The 22,563-nt window shown below is 39.1% G+C and overlaps 1 protein-coding gene and 1 long non-coding RNA gene across 3 annotated transcripts in view; one reads left to right on the top strand and one right to left on the bottom strand.

Annotated features, from left to right (window-relative positions):
• Positions 1-446: 446 nt before the first annotated feature.
• LOC141574979 (uncharacterized) lies at positions 447-20,347 on the bottom strand. The gene is made up of 4 exons (XR_012502159.1): positions 18,895-20,347; positions 3,206-3,393; positions 1,035-1,086; positions 447-699 (listed from the first exon to the last, which is right to left on the bottom strand). It is a non-coding gene; the product is annotated as an uncharacterized LOC141574979 (long non-coding RNA).
• Positions 16,613-22,563, top strand: part of RSPO2 (R-spondin 2) — a 149,075-nt gene continuing 143,124 nt past the window's right edge. Inside the window, exons 1-2 of one of the 2 annotated variants that reach the window (XM_074352651.1) lie at positions 16,613-17,223; positions 17,610-17,874. In XM_074352651.1, the coding sequence (XP_074208752.1) occupies positions 17,781-17,874 (94 nt within the window). In that variant the 5' untranslated portion in view covers positions 16,613-17,223; positions 17,610-17,780. The remainder of the gene's footprint in view (positions 17,224-17,609; positions 17,875-22,563) is intronic. The other variant, XM_074352650.1, reaches the window with a different exon arrangement.

The following is a 22,563-nucleotide window of genomic DNA, read 5'->3' as shown; positions in this document are numbered from 1 at the left end:
TGCTTTATAATTTTTTTTTTTAACATTTAAAAGTAGTCTATTTTTCCTGCAATGAGAGTAAAGCAAGCTATGTTTCTGCTGGGAGAATTTATGGTGATTTTCTTTTATCGTATTCTCAGACATTGAGGATCTGTGAATTTTACAGATTATGGATCAGTTTTTGTGGTTCTCTTTCATGTACATTATAGGTATTGAGAAATTAAGAAGGTTTATAGTCATAGACAAATGTATATTTCAAACATCGATTGCTTTTTGTTGTTGTTCTGAATCGGTTTTATCTCAGAGCATGTATTACTGGAAACAAAGTAACTCAGGAATTTAAAAAACTTTGGTGTTTGTGCATCTAAGGCAATTTAATGATGTATGAGTCAGCTCCGCTTTGGCAACAAATAATCCCTCAGTCTTGATAACAGAACAGCAAAGGTGTCTGAGGATCAGCTGTGGCTCTGCTGCATGTATCCTCTTGTTCCAGGATCCAGGATAAAGGAGAAGCTCATATCTGAAACATCATTTTCATGCCCAAAGAAAAAGAGTAAGACAAACTCACCAAAGCTTTTAAAGCTTCTGTTTAGTTGTGGCATAGGTCATACATACTGTTGAGCAAAGCAAATTGCATGGCCAAAACTGGTATCAATGGGGCAGGGAGTCCACAAGGAGTCACTGCAGATTCCATGGCAATGGGTGAGATAAATAATTACCCTAAAGGAAAGGGGAAGCAAATAATTCAAGACAAAGGACAGTCTAATAGGATAATCAAGAACTTCCATAAACCCATCATCAGTCAGTTCAGGGAGCTTTGAGTTTCCATCCTACTTCCATGATTTAAATTAGGACCACCCCTGCCATAAAGAACACATTAAGTGTTCCTGCCTTCTGTTGTTTAATGTGTACTCAAGATATTAAGAAATAAATTTTATTATTTGCGTAAGCAGAGAAAGCTTAGAGGGGTCAAAATTCTAAAAGAAAAGCATTATAATGTAGCCCGCAACTGGAGATGCACAAGAGTATTGCTTAATATTTCTAATTTATTTTACCTTCTCTTATTCTTTTTTCTTTTCTTCTGTCTTCCAACCTCTGTTCTTCTCCCTTTCCCAAAACACATAAATTTTATTTATTATATCTCTCATTTTTTATTAATTTTTCTCGTTTCATATTTCCTTTTCTCTTTTCATATCATTAACTCATTCCCTCAATTAATTAATATTACTTCCTGAATACATCTAGGATACCAAGTTAAAACATAGTACCTACCTCAATTTATTAAACAAGAAAGTCCTTCTAAGTATGTCCAAGGTACTTTCTGTCTCTGAAATCCTATGATTATTTCCTCCCCAGGGTATGTAGATTTTTAAGAGAGATAAAGATATACAAAGTTTGCTACAATACAAGGTAAAATGTTTTAAGAGCCAGGATAGAATAATTGATAAAATGTTATGAAAACCAATAGGAGGAGATTATTTTTAGTGTGGGTTGGCAATAGGCAGGTATCACCTGAATTTTCTAATCATTTCCTCTTTTAAAATTTTCATTCCCCTTCATTGACTGACTCTCCCTCTTTTAAGTATTTTATCCTTGGTGCCAGCACAGGGCTCTGAATACTGTTCTTACAAACCAAGACTCTTATTTGTAAGTTACAGAAGCACAACTCCAACTGACTAAAGCAGAAAAAAAGAAAGTACTACCCTATAAAATGGATGTGTGTCTGGCCTAAAGGCATAGAAGCTAGGTATTGAAAGGATGTCATTGAGAATCTGTTCCTCTTCCTTGGCTTTTCTTTTCTTGATGTTGGCTCTTTTTATAGACAGGCTCTCTCCTCACAGTTTCAAGACAGCCATCAGACTTACAGCCCACCAGTTTAGCAACCTCAGCAGTTCTAACTGCCCCAAGAGTTCCAGCAAAATTCTACTTTCATTGGTCTCTCTTGGAAAACAATCTCACTCCTGAATCAGTTACAGTACCAGATGAATGGAGTGGTTCAGTTGCAGGCTGGTGTCTCGTTACCACTCTTGGAGCCTAGAGGAAGTGAGGCTTCCTTGTAAATGGACATAGTGTGTGTGTGTTGTTCCTTGTAAAGGAATATAAGGTTGCTACTTGAGAGGAAGGAAATGGAAAAGAGACATGCAAAAACAACAGGTATCTGCTACATAGTAGGGGCTTAATAATGCATTTTGGTGAAAATGATGGTACTTTTTATTGATTTTATTCATTATATAGGCATGTATGTATGCAAACATAATCCTTCAAGTTTTTTTCCTCAAAACTTTATCGCCCTTAGCCTTGTCTTCCTATCTCACTCATGGTCAATACTATTCCCTGCAGATATCATCAAGCTTTTTTTAAAAAAAGTATTCTCTTAAACACATTAAAGCATAGTTGTTTTATAGTTTGCTTGATTATACCAATATTTGTACCCTTTGTGGGTCTGTTTATGTTGTCTGTTGTTTCTTGTCCACAGTGACTTTTTTGTGTGTATGTATCCGGTTATCTTTTATTTTGTGCTAGTTATTGTGTTTGAAAAGTTATTTCTAGAAATAATGTGAATTTGGGATGACTGTATTTTATTTCCTGGGTAGGTTTTCAATTTGCTTCTGCCATCACCTGCAGGTAATATTGGTCCAGGATCATCTTAATTCAAGGTCAGTGCTGAGGGTCTATAGACCACCCAGGTGATGTAAATCTGGGATGCAAGATGTGGTAAGGGCTGGTTTAACACTGAGCCACCCTGACTCTGAGGGTATAGCTGGGGTACCAGCTTATTATGCAGAAGGTCTCCTATTTAACTCCTCAACTAATGTGTACCTTGCCTTTGATTTCTATTTCCCTTCTCATAAGAAACCTTCACCTTCCTGAGAAAATGAAAATTCACATTTTTATGTTGGGCAGATATCCTCAGAACAAAGGTGGCTTTTGAGTTCACTCATCATCCTGGGTTCCTTTTTGGCCTCTTATTCCTTATTATCTTCTTAGCTCTCTGGCTGTTAGGAAGATGGTTATTACACTCAGCATTTTTAGTTGTTTTCAGCAGGAGAGCTGGTTCAGAAAATCATGCCTGCCATGCCGAGAAACCAGAAGTCTTCTCTCTGTGAACCCTCGTCTGTGCTTTGTTACTCCTGATCTTTTTATTGGCTGTACTTCCAGTTTCCTGCTCCATCCTCTCCCTGTACTTTGGTGGTGGACAGGCCTTACTGGAACAGGATAGACAAACCTGTATTTCTTGATGTGACATCATGGATCAACTTCTCATGATCTTTGGTGCATATCTTTCTCTCCCTGTCTTGAGATTAATGGTATGAGGTGCTTTCAGTTTCTCCAAAAAACTTTCATCTTGGTCCATCTGGCCTCTGATGTGTTTCTGGGATATCTGTCTTTCCAATTTTAAATCATTTCTACCACCTGAAAGTTTGATGAAAATTAGAGTGTGACATAGGCAAGGGATACCAAATATACAAATAATGTTGCATATTTAGAATTGTATTACATACACGTTTGCATACATAATATTTCCCTTACTTGTCCTGCTTGAGGAATATTTACTAGCCTTTTTACTTGCTATTGTTCTTATAATCCCCTTAGATTTGGGGTCTTCCCCCACATTTTCTCATTGGCTTTTTCATTGGTTTTCTTCCTCTAGACTCCTTTAATTTAATATATATTTTAAAGGTTTTATCTTTGGATTTTTGCCTCCTTAGCTAAGCAATCTCTTCTTTTCCTACAGCTTCAGTTGTATCCTCTATGTACCTGATAATCAAATTCTGTGTCAGCTGTTACCTCTGTGAGGCGCTCCAGTTCCATATTATCATTATTACTGACTCTAATGTTCTTGTTCTTAAAATCTACATTTTCAAAATTATATTCTCTATCTTTCTCCTCCAGACTCTTTCTCAGGATTTATATTATTTGGTAGTAGCATTAACATTTACCCAGTCCAAAACAGAAACATCAGCATCATCTTTGCCTTCTACCTCTCCCCATTCCCTCATTTTACTGTTCAAATCCTGCCTTTCTATTTCCACTAACATTGCACTTTAGTTTCATACATATGTATGCATATATGTATACACAGTCAATACTCATCATTTGCAGACTTTGTATTTGCAAATTTGCCTACTCACTAAAATTTATTTGTAACCTCAAAATCAATATTCCTGGTGCTTTCATGGTCATTCATGGACATGCACAGAGTGGCAAAAATTTGAGTCACCTGACATTTATATTCCCAATTGAGGTTGTATGAGGTGGCATTCTGTCTTCTTGTTTCTCATACTGTGAACAAGTATCCTTTTTGCAATCTATTCAGTGCCAGATTTTTCACATTTTGGGGGTTTTTGTTGGTAATTTCATGGTTTATCATGGTCCCCAAGTGTAGTGTTGAAGTGCTGTCTAGTGTTCCCCAGTGCAAGAAGGCCATGACATGCCTTATGGAAAAAATATGTTTTAAATAAGCTTCATTCAGATGTGAGTTTATAGCCGCTGTTGCTGTGAGTACGATGTTAGCGAATTAACAATATATATTAAATAAGGTGTCTTTAAACACATAAAACAAGGTTGGGTAACTATTTGTTGATGAAATGTGACCAGAGGTTTGTAGGAAGCTTACCTTGTATTTCTCTAAGGAGCAATGGGTCAGTATTTGTTAATTCAGTGTTCATGGTGACGTTGTAGAACACAACTACCATGAATAATGAGAATCAACTGTGTGTGTGTGTATATCATATATAATACAGTCATATGCCATATATATATATATTTGATTAACCTCTGACCTGCTTTCCCTGAAGTGCATTTTCAGAATTGCCAAAGTAATTATCTTTCTAAGGTAGAAGTGACTATGTTACACCTCTTACTTTTAAAAAAGTCCTTGATTCATAGTGAAGGTAAAATTCCTATTTATTACCATGGAAGTCCGTTCACTTACAGTCTGGCTGCTACCTACTTGGCCAGTCTAAACCCTCATCTTCCCTCCCTTCACACCCTTTGCCATTAGCACATTGGTTTATTAGCCAACTATTTTCCTTTATGTCTTGGTTTTCCCCCTTTCTATCACTTTCAACTAAAATGTCCCTTCTTGCTCCCCTGATAAAATCCTACTTAGCCTTCAAGACCAAGCTTATATGTCACCTTCATGAAGCTTTCCTGATAGTCACACAAGAGCAGTAATTGCTTTTTATATTTATTTCTAATCTACATTTATCACTATTTCAGAGGGAGTTACAAATATGGAAATAGGAAAGGCTAGAATGAACTCTGTGTTGTTGGGTTGGAATAGGGGGCTCTCTATGTAGAGCTTATGGTTTTAGCTCTGATGCTGGGAAGAAGGAGAAGCTATGACACTCCAGTGGCATTGTATACACCAAGTACCCAGATCTTGGTTTCTAAATATAATTCTCCACTCAAAGGACAGGGATGTTTGGAAAAAAGATTCATTCCAGGACTGGAACAGAGAAAACACAAGATAAGTCTGGAAGTTATGGTTGCTCCTAAAAGAAAAAAAATACTAAAAAGAATTCTGAAGTACAGAACCCAGCTTAAGATTCTCCCACAGGCCAAATCTGGGACAAATTGAAACTCAAAATAAATATAGTAATACAATATAATACATTGAGCAAAATAAGAATCCATTGGTCCATACTGATACCAATCACTTGATCAGAGAGAAAAAAGAAAGCTTTTCCTTAAAGTAGAGTAATAACTAATAAATGTAGAAGAAGTAATGTAGTTAGAAAAATCACCATTTGACAATGATCAGAGTAATCAATTGATTTGGACAAGAATCATTAACAAATGATGAAAGTAGGGGTGAAAGTTTGATGAGGAAGAGGATATTTACATAGTCCTAAAATGTTTCCCATAAATTAATTATGAATCTCAAAAGGAAAAATAGTGACTTCACCATGTAAAATCCTGACAGACAACGTCTTAATCAAGTAGTAGGTAATGGGACATATCAGCATCATGTTCCTCTTGATATGATGCCCTGAGAAGGACACAGCCTCAATTTTATAGTATTCCTCCCCAAAAGGGCATAACCACAATTTAATTATGAGGAAATATCAGACAAATCCAAACTAAGTGGTATTCAACAAAATAGAATGTGTTCTTCAAAAATATCAAGGCCATCAATGACAGAGAAACAGTTCCAGACTAAAGAGGACAATGAGGCATGACAAGCAGATGCAGCACGAGATCCTGAGTTCAAGCCTGGTCTGGGAGTCAGCAGCCAGAAGTGGCATATTGGGCAACTGAGAAAGTTTGACTATAAACTGTGAATTAGAGAATGATATTCCATCAATGTGAAATTTCCTGATTTTAATAACGTTGAGGTTATATCGGTGGAAGTTCTTGTTCTCAGAGAATATACAGTGAAGTATTTAGGACTAACCGGCCACGTTGAAAACTTACTCATCAATAGTTTAGAAAAAATAATACTGTAGAGATAAAGTGAATGATAAAGCAAATGCAGTAAAATTTAAATAATTAGTGATACTTGGAAAAGAGTATTTGGGAATTTTTTTAATTGCATTAAAATAGATGTACAAAAATAAAATGGACACTCTGGGAAATGAAGACAATCCTTTATTTGCTTTTTGTTGTTTATCTCTTCCCATTTGGGATACAGGCTCCATAAGGATCTTATCTTCCTTTCTCACTGCTTTATCTTCAGCACCCGTAATAATGTAATATATTCAATCATTATTTGTTGAGTGAATAAAGGAAAAATATATTAAGACAAGTAACAGTAGAATGGATTCCCATGTCTTTAATTTTTCTCTCTCCTGAAACCTTACTAAACTTAAAATAAAATAACTTTTTCACAAGTGGGGGAAATCTAAAAGGAAAGGAAGAATTAAAGAGAACAACTGCCTCCCCTCAACCTCTCCTCTTTGCAGAATATTAGAAAACTTTTCTCTGGGAAATCTGACCAACCCTAGTGAAAATAGTTAAATAAATTATACTTTGATTCCTTCCAGTAAATACCTCAGTCAGTTTACTTATGGTCCGTTTTTACCGTGTAGTAAAGATTAAGTTGGCAAGCATCACCCAAGGGGTAAGAGGTTTTGTTTCTTTTAATTAGCCTGTTAATCTCTCACTTTTAAATATAAACAAATAGCCAAGAATTTTAAAATATCAAGAAAAACCTCAAAGATGAAACATACAGATCAAAACAAACACAGAAAAAAGCAACTCGGAATAAACAATATTACAGTAAAGAAAATTTTAAAACGAAAAAAGAGAGCCCTTGGAATTAAAAAAAAAATGAGAAGAGCAATGGAAAACTCATTAGAAGACTTGGAGGATGAAGTTAAGGGAATATTCCAGAAAGTAAAGAAAAAAACACAAAGAGATGAAAAGTAGGAGAGAAAATATAGGAGAATTAGAGGAACACCCCCGGATGTCCAATATTGGAACAATAGGTATTCCAAAAAAAGGAGAGAAAAATGTGTATGTGTGTAGGGTAGGGTGGGGTGAGGAGGGAAACCTCATACACCAAATAACTAAAGAACATTTATAGAACTGAAAAACATGACTTTTCACGTTAAAAAGGCCATCAAACCTCTCACAAAATCAATGAAAAAATATTCAAGACAAAGTACTTTCCGTGACATTTCAGCCCTTCGATCTTCTGGGAGTAGGCTGCAGGCAGGAACATGGGAAGAATCAGTAATTAGAGTGGCTTTGGGCTTCTCAAAAGTAACACTGCAAAGTAAAAAGCAATGGAGTTATGTCTTCAAAATACCAAAGAAAAAAATTATTTCCATATAAAATTTTATACCTATCCAAATAATCAGTTGCGAGGGTAGAAGAGGGACATTTTTGACATGCAAAAGTCTCAAAAAATATTACCCCTATACCAAAATGTTCAGGAAACTCCTGTAGAATATCCTTCACCACAATGAAAGATTAACTAGGAAAGAGGAAGACATGGAACATAGGAAACAGAAAATCCACCAGAGGTGAGAGAAAAGGGAATCCCCAGGAAGATGTGGAGGGAATCCCCAGAATGACAACTTGTGTATCAGGCACAAAGGGTACGCAGTCCAGCGGAAGCACACCCAAGCCTTGGGGAGGAACTTTAAGATGAAACTGATGGTCTACTTGGTATAAAAGAACACATTAAGAAGTGATTAAGATGACCAGAAGAATGGGTTTAGTTTCTGGTAAGTCACAGAAAACTCTGCAGAGAGGAAAAAAAGGTAATGATAGTTCCAGAGAAAACCAAAAGTCGCACAGGAAGGTGACAGGAGTCCAGTTTATTACATGGCTCAGCTCTGAATAACCTGCTTAGACATAGTAATATAGCCACTCAATATTGATCTAGCCATATTTGAAGGATGGGGATGGAGGTGGATGGTGTATAGGGTAGAAGCAGGAGGAAAAGGGAATAAGTTCTTATCTTTATAGTGGGAAAATCAATAGATCATACTTATATTGGCCATGGTTCAGTCAGGAGAGTGGAGTCAATGGGTGTTATAGATGGAATTATTTATAGCAATTGTGTCTTACATGATTGTGAGAGGAGGTGAGGGAGGGAAGGCCTGGAAGGGAAATTGGAGGATTAGAGGAGTCACTAACGTGCCTGAGAAGCCAGGCATGCCCAACCACCATAGTGTGGTGGCAAAGGGGAAATTTGTGGAGAGGTCTCTGAAAAGCACTTGCCTCTAGTGCTTTATCTACAGCCAGTCATCTAGTGGTGGGCCTAGGGTCTCTGGGTGAGCAGGGCCAGCATTCAGGAGAAGAGCAGGATACAGAGCAGAGTGAGTTTGAAGCTGGTACCTGCTGCGTATCTCAGCTTCTGTCCATCACCGCATCTTACTGAAAAAGGACCTTCAGAAAGTCTTGACCACTGTTTTATTTCTGTCCCCTAAGTCCCATGTAAATTTCTCTTTAAGCCTGCTCCAACTCAAAAGTCATTACATGGCAGGGGATTTGGGAAATACAGTTCCCAATTTAACACAGGAGATAGTACAAACCACAGCAGTCCTTCTCTGGACAGTCTGGCAGCCAATACACATGTCTCTTACCACGTTTAATTTCCAAATAAAGACAAAAGCAATTTATGCTTCCACAGAACATGGCACAGCTATCCACACAAAACATGTTGACCTGCTTCCTGAAACAGGATATCCAAAGTCTCAGATGTCCTTTTATACATCTTGGGGTGATATTCATTCTTTTAGCTGAGTCACACTCACCATTTCATATTCTGTAGTTTAAAAACTGAGATATGAGGTTAACTACAATTTATGCATCTTATGTTAAACAGTAGAAGAATAGGAGATGACAAAGTATTGATATTTGAGATTTATATCTAATCAAGGAAGGAATACTTCTTGCTGTAGTTCTGCAGCTAATCCTACGATTGTAGTTGATACTTTTACTTTTTCCTAGGACTGAAGTAGACGGACAGCCTACTAAAGTTTTACTTGCTTTGTATAACAGAAAAACTTTGGGTCTGGGCTACGAAAGTGTAAACTGAGTCACCACAATAGTCACAGCCCCTTAACCAACCCAGACTTGAGCCAGTTCACAGCCCCAGAGATCCTTGAGTGAAGAGAAGGCCAGTCTTTTGAGCAAGGACCCTCACAATAAATCTTTCTGCTGGTCTTGCCAACAGGACCTGGAGCCATTTACTCAGATGACTATTTTTGGGAAGGGGAAATAACCAGACTTTGGGGGACTACTGTTAATTTCTTGACACCCCAAATGTCAAGAGAAGGGGCTTATGAAGACTGGGTAATTGATAGACTTTTGGCTTGGGTTCATCTCTCAATGGGCCTAGTGGACTTCCAAATTCACACCATGGTTATTTCCTCCATTCTGGAATAAGTAGTTAGAGTAGACACACTCAGTAACTAAAAGAACTCCTATGTTGATTCCTTCACCTGTGTGTATATTTTTATATCATCATGTGTATAATGTGTGTATTATTATTCTTAAATTGTCTATATTGTTCCAAAGTTAAAGTGGCTTATAAAAATGCATATAATACTGCAAAGTATAATTGGAAATAAGCGAGGAAAACACAGCAAAGGGAAAATAAGAGTAGAAACATAAAATGGAGCAAGAAATGAGACTGGTAGATAAAATGTCTGACTGTCTTGTACATTTGCTGATGGTAAACCACAACTTTGCCCTGAACAGTAACAGAATTCGTGTCAACCATGAGTTAAAGACAAACCAACTGCTTCCGAGAGGGGTATGTATCTATTTTGGATACTAGTACTGAAAAAAAGTTCTGGGAAGGGTATTTCCTGCTCTGAGGAATTACTTGTTTTATTGTCCATCTCAATTAGCATAACAAATTGTGTGTCCACAAACAGTGAAAAGAGACATTGTCTTCATATTAATGAAAACTGTGTCTCATTCTTAAAATAGCTGGGAATCTTCATTTATCTCTAGTTATTAACTGGGTGTAGTTTAACACTTCCTTCCAGGAACCACATTCACACAAAAAAAGAATGGAAATGACACACATTACTTTAGTTCAAAAGAGTTCAGAGTGCAGAAGTTTAAATAAAGGGAATAATTTTGAAACTTCAGGTCAAACTTGAGTTTTTTCTTTAGAGCTGGTCTGAGTTGGACTTCCTTTGAAGAGAGCCTCCTGGATCTCTTCCATCCAGATGGAGGACAAAACGAGAAATAGGGCTTATCACATCAGTCTACAGAAGAGTTCCCAAGTGGCAGAACACAGCAATAACATTTGGAGGAGTCAAATATTTACACATTTTTCAAATGTTAAATAAGTGATTATGGTGTGGCTTTTAAAAACAACAAATTAGCCTGGGTGAGTACTGGTCATTGACCTGGCTGAAGATTTTTTTATATTAATTAATTTAATTATTTCCTGCAAAATGTAACAGATGAACATGGACTATCACACGCAACTAGCGAAATGGACGTTCAGCTTATGTTCAACAGAAAAGAATATACTGTCAATATTGACACAATGGCAAAAACGTCATAATTTGTTCCAAAGCAATTGACAGATAATTTCTAGACTAGAAGAGTAAATACAACATCGACAAATATCAAACATGAATAAGAAGATTGTGGGAAACTTTAAATCCGAGAATATGAATATCTGATAACATAAGAGATAAGAGAATGCTAAATCAATTAGCTAATGAAAATGAGAGTCAGAGCCAAAGTCAACCAAATCTTTGAACATACTTAGGGAGGATTTAGAAAATTTAAAGTCTGTTGTCATGCAGCCACATCATACAGTCGTAAAACCACTAACATTGTATGGATTTTAACATTGAAAAAAGTGTCTTAGAAATCTCCCCCCAAAACTTAAAAAGAATGGCATGGGGAAGAGCTTTAACAAGTGTAACACAAACATAGAAGCTATAAAGATAAGACTGACAAATTTAACTGCATAAAATCACGTTTTAAATTTTAGCATAGTAAAATACATCAAAAGCAAAGTTAAATTTTAATGATAAACAATGATAAGTGACAAATGATAAACTTGGAAAAAATTGCAACTCAAATAACAAAAGATAATATGTACATCTATATACCATGTATCTTTAAAATTTTTTTAATTGAAGTATAGTTGACTTACAGTGTTGTGTTAGTTTCAGGTGCACAGCAAAGTGATTCAGTTATTCTTTCTATCTATCTATCTATCTATCTATCTATCTATCTATCTATCTATATACACTTACATATATATGTATATATATTCTTTTCTAGATTCTTTTCCATTATAGGTTTTTACAAGATACTGAATATAGTTCCCTGTGCTATACAGTGGTCCTTGTTGTTTATGTATTTTATATAGAGTAGTGTGTTCTATTTCATATAGTCTACAAAGCAACATTACATGAGTGACAGCAGAAACAAAAGTAAATGATATCTTTGGAGAATTCATGGAAAATGAAATATAAATTGCTTGAACATATCAAAGATCAAAACATGTTGGCCAGTATATAGTGAGATGGGCACTTCATACATTGTAATTGGATAGAACCTCTGTGGAAGGCAATTTTAAGACTACACACAAATACACACACACACACACACACACACACACACACGCACAAAGGTATAACGAAATGTTTTATCCAACTTTTCTTTAAGGAATTTATAATACAAAGGTAAAAAGACCCATGAAAAGGTTAATTGAAGCATTGCTTATAACAGAAAAAAAGAACAAAGACAACCCAAATGGCTAAACGCAGCCACACAATGAAATAATACATGATTGTATAAAAAGAATAGGAAAGTTCTCTAGGGATTGATACGAGATGAACTCTAAGATGTATGAAAAAAATCGAGGTGCAGATCAGTGAATATGGTATTGTACTAGTTGTGTAAAAGACAGCAGTAAGGATATATGTGTATATACCCACATTTTCTTGATAAGAACAACATATCTCTGGATGTATACTCAAAACCTAGAAGGCTGTATAGGAATAACTGGTTGTTTCTGAGAAGGACAACTGATTGGCTGGCAGAGAGACTTTTCCCAGTATACCTCCCTATTAATGATTGAATTTTAGCTGTATGAATGAATTATAAGTCAAAAAAGTAAAGTACCCAAGTTGCTTCTCATCTATACCATCATCCCCCACCCATTCACTCACCAATAAGTGGCATGATGTCAACCACATCAGGATGTTTCTCTATAAACAGACACCAGGCACATGTCTATTTATAAAGTGAATTTAATGCAACCACCATCTAAACTCAGTTTGAAGAAAAAGTCCATTGAGTCTCCAAGATGGAAAAACCATGAGCGCTGAGCCTCAACAACACTTTCACAGTTTAGAAATGAAAGGATGCAGAAATATGGGATTAAAGTTAATGATAGTTTAGGATCTGCTAGGGTTGTATTTTTTAGTAGCAAGAACATTCCTGGGTTCTTGAAATCAGGAAAAATATTCAGTGAATGGCAAAAAAGGAGAAAAGAATCCTCTGCTTTATCGAGAAACTAGCCCAAAGAGATTAAGTGTGACATTCTAAGTACCCCCAGGAACTAAGTGTGATAGGTTTTTGAAGTTCCCTGGTGTCCTTTAAAAAGCAGAGACAGACCAAGAGAGAGCATGTAGAGAAAGAAATTAGGAATCTTCTTTACTCCCAGAGCTCGTTCTTGAGTTAAGATCATTAACCAACCTTCAGCAGAAGAGGTACTGTTAAAATTGTTTTTTGTGAAATGGATCTAGGAAATTACTAAACTGAAAAGTATCTCTGGTTAAAAATATGCCAACCGTGCAACCCAAATGATTAAAACTTTGAAAAGTATCCTTTGAGGACAGAAGGTTGAAAGTAGTCTCTAAATTTAAGGATGACAATGGGTAACCCTCATCTTTTTACATTGAAAACTTATCAATGATGAGTTTGTCCTCACATGCTGGTTAGAGTCCATACCTAACTTAAAAAAAATCCTTTTGAGGGGGAAGATAATTATGTATGTATGTATGTATGTATGTATGTATGTATGTATTGATAGAGGTACTGGGGATTAAATCCAGGACCTTGTGCATGTTAGGCATCTGCTCTACCACTAGGCTATACCCTCCCCTACTAAGCTCTACTATCCTCCCCCTCTCCAACTTCTTGATAGAAATAGAAAATTGATAGCAAAACCAGAACATGGTAGGGTGAAAGAGATCTTGTTCTAATTTCCTAAAAATACTGACAAGGAAACAGATCCAGAGAATTGTCTAAAGCGATCCAGGTGGCTAAGGCAGAGCTAGATCTACTTGGTCTTGTGCTTAATTTTGTCTTTAAATATTGTAAAAGACACTGATGACCACTAATCTTGAATGGGTCTCAAGACTGTACAGAAAGGCAGAGGGCTTATTTAGAGAAGACTCTTGTTCTCTCATGGATTTAACTTCTTCAGAAGTGCAGTAACTTTGGTGTATGCATATGTGAGTATATGGGTGAAGTGGTACATTTTTGTCTTTTTTATTGAAGTATAGTTAGTTACAATGTGTCAGTTTCTGGTGTACAGCATAATGTCCCAGGTCATGTATCTATATACATATATTTGTTTTCATAAAAGGTTATTACAAGATATTGAACATAGGTCTCTGTGCTATAAAGAAGAAATTCGTTTTTTGTCTATTTTTATATATAGTGGTTAACATTTGCGAATCTCAAACTCCCAAATTTATACCTTCCCACCCCCTTTCCCCAGGTAACCATAAGATTGTTTACTATGTCTGCGAGTCTGTTCTGTTTTGGAGATGAGTTCATTCGTGTCCTCTTTTTTTCTTTTTTTTTCCTTTTTAGATTCCACATATGAGTGATATCATATGGTATTTTTCTTTCTCTTTCTGGCTTACTTCACTTAGAATGATGATCTCCAGGTCCATCCATGTTGCTGCAAATGGCATTATTTTATTTTTTATCACTGAGAAGTATTCCATTGTATAAGTATACCACAACTTCTTTATTAAGTCATCTGTTGATGGATATTTAGGTTGTTTCCATGTCTTGGCTATTGTATACAGTGCTGCTATGAACATTGGGGTGCTCATATCTTTTCAAATTATAGTTCCCTCTGGATATATGCCCAGGAGTGGGATTGCTGGGTCATATGGTAAGTTTAGTTTTAGTTTTTAGAAGAATTTCCAAACTGTTTTCCATAATGGCTGTGCCAAACTACATTCCTACCAGGAGTAGGAGGGTTCCCTTTTCTCCACAGCCTTGCCAGCATTGATCATTCATGGGCTTTTGAGTGATGGTCATTCTGAGTTGTGTGAGGCAATACCTCATTGTAGTTTTGATTTGCATTTCTGTGATAATTAGCAATACTGAGCATTTTTTCATGTGCCTATTGGCCATTTGTATGTCTTCATTGGAGAATTGCTTGTTTAGGTCTTCTCTCCATTTTTGGATTGGGTTCTTTGGTTTTTTTTTTGTTGTTACTAAGTTGTATGAGCTGTTTATATACTCTGGAAATTAAACCTTTGTCAGTTGCATTCTTAGCAATTATTTTCTCTATTCGGTAGGTTGTCCTTTTGTTTTACTTATGATCTCCTTTGCTGTGCAAAAGCTTATAAGTTTAATTAGGCCCCATTTGTTTACTTTTGCTTTTATTTCTATTGCCTGGGTAGACTGCCCTAGGAGAACATTGCTAAGATTTATTCAGAGAATGTTTTGCCTATGTTTTCTACTAGGAGGTTTATAATGTCTTGTCTTATGTTTAAGTCTTTAAGCCATTTTGAGTTTATTTTTGTGTATGGTGTGAGGGAGTGTTCTAACTTCATTGATTTACATGCAGCTGTCGAGTTTTCCCAACACCATGTGCTAAAGAGAAATGCTATTTATGATGATTGAGGGATATTTCACTGAAATAGCAAGTCATCATGTCAAATACTGGGCCACTCCCTAAACAGAAATATTTCCAATCCAATTCAAATTCTGTGACAAAAATCAAGGACTCCAAAAGCTGAGAAACCGATCCACTGTCTGTTATGGGCTTTGTCAACTTTATTGTACCATATGGGCCAATCTCAGCGACTGAATTTTTTTATCTGGGAAATGGGACCAGAGACTTCAACTCAGATTTATTGGGGTGTTCTCACAAACACATAAAGTGAGTAACACTGAAATACTTAGCACATAAATATTGCTATATAATAGTGATATCCAAAAACAACAACAACAACAACAACAAAAAAAAGTGATATCCATAAAATAGTTGTGGATAGGCATCAATGGAACAGTTAATCAACATGAGTATCCTAATATTCTTATTGTTTCTATATGATTGCCTCAAATCTCCCAACTTCTGAACATCTTCTGAAACTGAAGGCATAGAGAAGAAAATTTAAATGGTACAAAAATGCTAGCATATTAATAAGGTAACTGGTCATATTTCCAAACATTCATACTGCCATAGTTAGCAGTATAAAGTCTTCTCTTTTGCCTAGGGAGTAAGTACATTTATTCCTACAGTATTGAATTCAGGACAGAATGAAAATTCTGGACAGATTTCACCAGAATGAAATCAGATAGCATCAAGTGTATTTAATGTGACACTGTTAAATAAGATTATTCCCCAAACTCAAGGCACCTAAAAGTTCAATTCAGGAGACTTTGAGGGTGGGGGAGGGAGGAGGATTATGAATGAGAAATACTTCAGAAGAAACTGAAGTTTTCTTGGAATAAGCAAGGTCCCAGTTTCTAGAGTACCGGAAGCAAGGGATCAGAGCTTTTTGTAAGTTTTTATGGAGGAGAGACAAAGTCAAGACATACTACTTCTGAGGATAAGCAAATGAGTGGAAATACGCTTTTCACTCCCTAAACTGAGGACGCGTTTTAATTTCAGCCGCGCTAACAGATCTTCTATCAAACAAAGCCAAGACGTAAATCTAAAAGTGGCAGAGGTGTGACATCTTTAGGGATGCGGCTCAAGTTTAAATTCCGCTTCAGAAGCAGTAGTCCAGGCAGGAGCTCGTGAAGGAAGGTGTAGGAGAAGCCATCAGCCAGTCAGATTATTCCTGCAGGAAGGTTGGCTCTGAGGTGGGAAAAGACCCCGGAGCGCTAGAGAGGACGCCTTGAGCACTAGAGAAGACAGCTGGACTGTCGGGCCCAGCACAGTCAGGGGGCGTCTCCTCCTCATCTGCCCTTCAGTTTAGCCATCCACTCCAGGAAAGCCCGGAGGGGATTCGCCTGGGGTTAGGCTCGCTGGAGGCTGTCAGCGCTCTTTAGGACCTCAGGGAAACCCGAGAGTTTCTGGCTTTAGGACCCAGGAACTCCGAGGCAGCCCTGACTTAGTTGCCTTGGACCACAGCACCACCTACTTATAGAAGCATCCCGAGCCTCAGCCCGGCTGCATCTCCAACGGAAAGTGCGCTCTCCATCCCTTCGGCCTCCCGGGAGCGTTCTGTCTCCCACAGCTTGGAAACGGAGAAACCTTAGCTGTGAAGTGGCTGTGGAGAGAGCTCGGGAAACCGCACAGTTGGATAGGGACCCAGAGAGTGAGAGCCGGCGTGCCCCTCGCCGGAGGATCACACTCACCGGCGGGGACGCAGCATCCCAGAGGCTGCGGACCCGCCCGCCCAGCCGCGCTCCTGCTAGGCGCGGTCAGTCCAGAGGACTCTCCGCGCACTTTCAACCCACAGCAGCCGCCCGAATCCCAGAGGTGCCACGCGCTCCCGGCCGGTCTCGGCAAACTTTTCCCCAGCCCACGTGCTAGCGGGGCGGCTCGCTTCCGAGCACGGGATGGAGCGCCGCGCCTAGGCACGCCGCACCGCCTGAGACGTAAGTGCTCACGGTAGGCGATCCGCGCCCCGCTACCGCGGCCACGGCGCTTGGGTACCCCACTGTGGGACCAAAGGGCCGAAGAGCGCGCCTTTCCCCCTGCACCCTTAGGGGCTGTGGAGCTCTTCTTTTCCTGGACCGCCCGCGCAGCGTCCTTTCCCCCGGGTCGGAGCCTAAACGTCCACAGAGGTTGCTAATTCACTGATTGTAATCACCTTTCTCTTCAAGTTGCCGGCAGCTGTGCGCTCGGGGTTAAGCTGTTCCGCGGCTCGTGCCAGGCAGTGGGTTCGCTTCCCCCCTCCCTCCCCTTCTTAAATTGGGACGCGTGAAGAGGCAGCTGCCTCCCCGTGCCTCTTTCCACCCCGCTTCTCCTCTTGGTCTTTCAGGTTCAAGGCGGGGAGATGCTGACTGCGCCGAACTGACGAGTGCGGGCCCCCCGGGTTAGTGGCGACTCTCCCTTGGCGTCTTCCCTAGCGGCGCGGTAGGCGCCGGCTCCTCGGATGAGCCCTTCAGTTCCCGGACTTTGAGAGGCGTCTGTCCCCCGCCCGACCGCCCAGATGCAGTTTCGTCTCTTCTCCTTTGCCCTCATCATCCTGAACTGTATGGATTACAGCCACTGCCAAGGCAATCGATGGAGACGCAGTAAGCGAGGTGGGTTCTACTCTGCCGGAGGCCTGTGGGGTTGGCGGAGGGGGCGCGGGTGGCGGCACTGGAGCCGGGGCTCAGGTGGGCAGGACCGTGCCCTCCACCCAACCCTTGTGCACCACCGCTCCCCACTTTCCGCCCGGGAGCTCTGCCGAACGCTCTGTCTTTTCAGTCCTCAGAAGGCGCCGCGAGCCGGAACAAGACGCGCGGCGAGCCGGGTGAGCCGAGCGTCCTGCGGGCGCTCAGGGCTTAATGGTGCGGTCTTTACCTACGTTAACTGCAGAGCTTCTACTTCTGAACTCTGCTCTTTCGGTCTCATTTTTCATCTGGCATCCATTTTTCTTGTTCTTTTTGTCTTTCTCTGTTTAGTCCTTTCAGTCATCTCCCCTGCAGCTAATATGTCTTTACCTTTTCCTCCCACGTGCGCCCCCAATCCTGACCCCAGGTCGCTTTGGACACAGTCTAGTACTGTGTGTATTGCGGGGGAGGGGGCGGAGGGGAGAGAGCGGGAGCGAGAGAGCTAGGGAGGAGTACCAAGTTGAGGTGCAGGATCTGCATTTCCAGGAAAAGGGTAACACTGATTTATTTTTCTGACCCTAAGACTAAATGAGATGATGTACCGAACTTTCTGCACTGAGCAGCAACTCTGAGGGTACGCTAGGCTTGCTGAGTGTTGTTTTAGGGACAGGCCCGACTTTGCCCTCTCTGTTTACTTCCCTCAAAAGTAGCTATTTCTGAGAGGTTTCTGTTCTCAGTGAAACTCACTTGCGGCTTTTTACCCACCCCCGCCTCCATCACCTGTGTGCGCTTTGAGGAGGCGAGTGTAAGCCTCCAGAACGGTTTCAGAGAGCTAGCTTTCCTGAAAATTCAGTGCGCCCGTATTTGTCTCTGAGTCCTGCCGCGGCTGTAGCTAATCCAATGGCATTTTAGGGGAAGGGCTGCTAAACACAATTAAGTCTTCTGAAGGATTTAAATGCAAACCATAATACACACCGCCCCCACCCCGCGCCCAGTATACACACTCACCTTACATTGCCCGCTCATGGAAGGTTCACGGCAGCCCGTTAGAGTTCTTCTGTCTTGGTCTCGTAATTTGGACTCTTGCGCAGTTAGAATTTGTCTTGAGGCTAACAGATTTTGATTTTTCTGTGATACAAACGTCTCACTCGACCTGTGGTATGGTTTGCTCGTTTTATGGAATCTCCGGTCCTGCATCCTGATTTTGGAGAGTTTTTCTTTTTGCTCCCTAATTTTTTTTTTATAGCTTTTTAGGACGTCGTTAAGCTGTTCTCACCTACCCGCGCCGCTCAAGGTTGGCTGGCCTGAGGGCAAGATAAGATGACTAGTGTGTGCGATTTCCACAACCTCTGCTGTCCAACTGACGCTATGGATCTGTGGTTTATAAGAAGAATACCTCTTTCTCTCGCCCTCATTTCTCTCACTGTTTCATCTCTGACATTTGGAAAATTCTTATTTTCAGAAGTTTTTCTGAATAAAAATACTAGGGGGAAATTTCTTCGCAAAGGCCATGAAAGTTTGATATTGATAATAGTCTTGCAAAAGTCGCTTTCTGTCTCCTTCACATCTTCTCTGCCTCCTTTCTCCACCCCAGTATTTTTTTTTCAAGGTATCACTTAGTAGAGCTGGCAATGTTTGATTACACTGTGGTCAAAGTGTGTTGGGAAAGGCTTTTCCCCCTCTTATAAGTAGAAGTTACAGTCTATTTGAAGAGACTGAAGTGCTTAAAGTTTTCAAAATACAGAAATATTTAAAATTGTTTGTCAAGTTCTTGTTTATTACATGACCTACTAATTCAGTGATGTCTTTCTGATCCACACTGCTTGTCGCATTGTGGTTGACCAGGGAAGAAGCAGGCATACTGTTTTGGTGGAACTTAATGCAGACATGCTATGTGGTGGAGAATGACATTACAGCACTCCTGCGGCCAGAAGCGATACTGCATGCTTTTCTTCCCAGTGCCATCTCCAAAGTACTGCCTATGCCTGCTTAGGTATCTGACGCAAAACCTATTTGTTTCAAAGCTGCTTTAGCAAAATCTCACAGCAGTTACTGGCGACATCCCCAAGTTGCTGACATTTAGAAGCCCAGTTCAAAAGAGTGCAACAGTAGCTTTTCCCAAATAAATGTTTCAATTTAATAAAATTCAAATGCTTTCAAGTACATGTGAATTGGTAAAGTTGTAAAGAAAAAAGTATCAAAGTGTGTGTGTGTGTGTTTTGCTTAACAGATGTCCCTTCCCGAATCCCAAGTTTCTGGCTAAAATAACTGCGGTCCTTAAAAGTGACCACACTATCTGTGCCAACAAAGAGTGTACTGTGTTTTTAATTAAAAGTGGAACTACTTAAAGGGCTGGCTAGACAGTGTAGGGTGATAGTAGCTTTTCTGCTTTGCAAGGAAGCTTAAGGCTTGCATTGTGAGAGTATTGAAATGAATAGAGATCTAACTCAGGTTGTGTGAATTGTCCCTCTTCACAGGCTTAAGCTGGTTTTAATTGATCTCATGTCTACTGATTGATCCTACACCAATTGTTGCTCATACCAAACAATTGGCTTTCTCAAAGGAGATTGATTTAAATTAGTTCCTTGGTGAGTGCTTGACTACTAGCCAAATCATGTCAGCAGTGATAGTTGACATGCTAGAGCTTATTGTGGTACCAACATTTCCCTTTCCCTTTGTTCTGGATAGTGGCAGTTAAATATTACTTTCTAGGAAGAAGAGTAATTAGTACCTTGAAAAAAAAAAAACTATTTCGGCTTAGAAAATCAGTTATTTTCTTGACTTTGTGCTGTGATGTCGGCAGCGGTGATACCAAGATTGGTTAGTCTAATGCCTGGGATCCGATTTTTTTCTCTTTTTTTTTTTTTCATATTCCATCTGCAAATAATCAAACCTTCACTGTGGAGCATTCTCAGAACTCCTTTGGCATTATGTTTAGTCTGCTCTATGATCTCAGATGCTCTATAATATCATTTTCTTAATGAAATAAAATTCTTGGCAGAGATCAGATAATTTAGTCAGTTAAAATCAATTGCATCCAGTCTGGAATAGAGAGTGAAAATATCATTTAACTCTTTGTTTTATTTCAAAATACAGCCAAAGGATTGAGAGATTAGAATGTCAGAGGAAACTTAGTATGGGGAAGACCATCATAGACAACACTAGCTACCTACAGGTCTTTCATCTGCTTATTTAGAAAACCAAATCATGCAATAAAAATGCATCTGATAATCGCTAATGGGGCCTGGCAGCAATACATTTTGGAGTGAGTTAGGCACAAACACAATACTGAGAAATAGTATCTCGTAGCGGGGAGACACATGCCAACATTTTAAAAAGCTGATTGACAACTCATGTTTTGTCTGCGAGGTAGCAGTCATAACTCACTGGCCCCTTCACCCACCAGTCCCTTCAAAAACAGTCATTATTAGCTACTGTTAACCCCTACTGCCTGTGTCTGTCTTGGGACCCCTTATGATTTATTTATATGGTAAACTGAGTTATTTGATTTGTTTCATTTTGGGGAATGATTGTAAGCCACACTTCAGGCTGAATTACTGAAAGGTGGATAGACAAGTCTTAACTTTATCATGGTCTTCAGGGATTTCTTGAGTTTGGTACATAGTGATTTAATTTTACATTGTCTTCCTTTTGTTTATGTGCCCAGGCACAAATTTACCAGGGAATTAGGAAAACTTCTTGATGAAACTCTTTTAAAAGCAGCAAGGCTCCCAGACCTGTAATTGTGTTTCTGGTGGTCTGATGGTAGGGGGCGTGGTATGACATGTGTTTCCTGCTGTAGCCTTGTCCCTCCTGAAGCCTCAGCTGCTCCCTCCATAATGTCTCATGTTCCTAAGATTAGATTTGGCTTCTTTTAAGAAACTGAAGAGTTTAGCACAAATAGTGTGGTATGTTTCTGGTGACTAAAGTTGGTTTAAATTTTTTTTCTCTTAAACCTTATAGGGCTAAATTAATTTGGATTTTTAAAAATTGAATAAAGAACTGTAGAGATAGCTGCAAGTTTACAAGTCCTTTTAACAACAGCTCATTTCTCGCAGTATTCTTTCAAAATACAAAATGGCACATGGAACATATTAACTTACACTTAAAAGCTTTGAAATACATTTTGTATGCTTGCTTTTTTAAGTTCCAGAGTGTTTCAGAAAAGCTCACGTGATATTTAACTTTGCAGCATAAATATGTCCTTTCTTCTCTTTTGTTCTTTTTTGTTAATGGGCTTTTTCTTCCTGCATAATTCTGAGTTTTTATGGCCAGTATCTTACCAGTGCACAGAAGTTAGAAAGTTGCTGTGCCCAAACCAGCATCTTATTACACTCCTGAAGCTTGGAAGTGATTCAGAGTAGGTGACATTTCCTCAGATTTCCACTTAATTCTGGCCTTCTTTTTAATCTGTTTATAAATCCAGCTTGAGTAGCAGCCAATATTTGTAAAAATCACAAGTTGGAAACGATACTTCTAACTCCTTAATGAAAAAACACCTCTTGATTTTTTTCAGAGACTAGTTGGCCAGTTTATAGATTATCCAGGCTACTTTTTTCTTCTTCTCTTCCAACTGACTGTCTTTTAAAACTTTTTTTTCTGGAAATAAGTACTCTTACCCCTCCCAAGTACAGGAAATAGACGGCAGACAGATCATTCGACATAATCCTTGGTAAC

Source organism: Camelus bactrianus, chromosome 25 (genome assembly GCF_048773025.1).
Source record: "Camelus bactrianus isolate YW-2024 breed Bactrian camel chromosome 25, ASM4877302v1, whole genome shotgun sequence".
In the NCBI taxonomy this organism is placed as follows: Eukaryota; Metazoa; Chordata; class Mammalia; order Artiodactyla; family Camelidae; genus Camelus; species Camelus bactrianus.
This window is presented reverse-complemented; position numbering and strand designations above follow the sequence as displayed.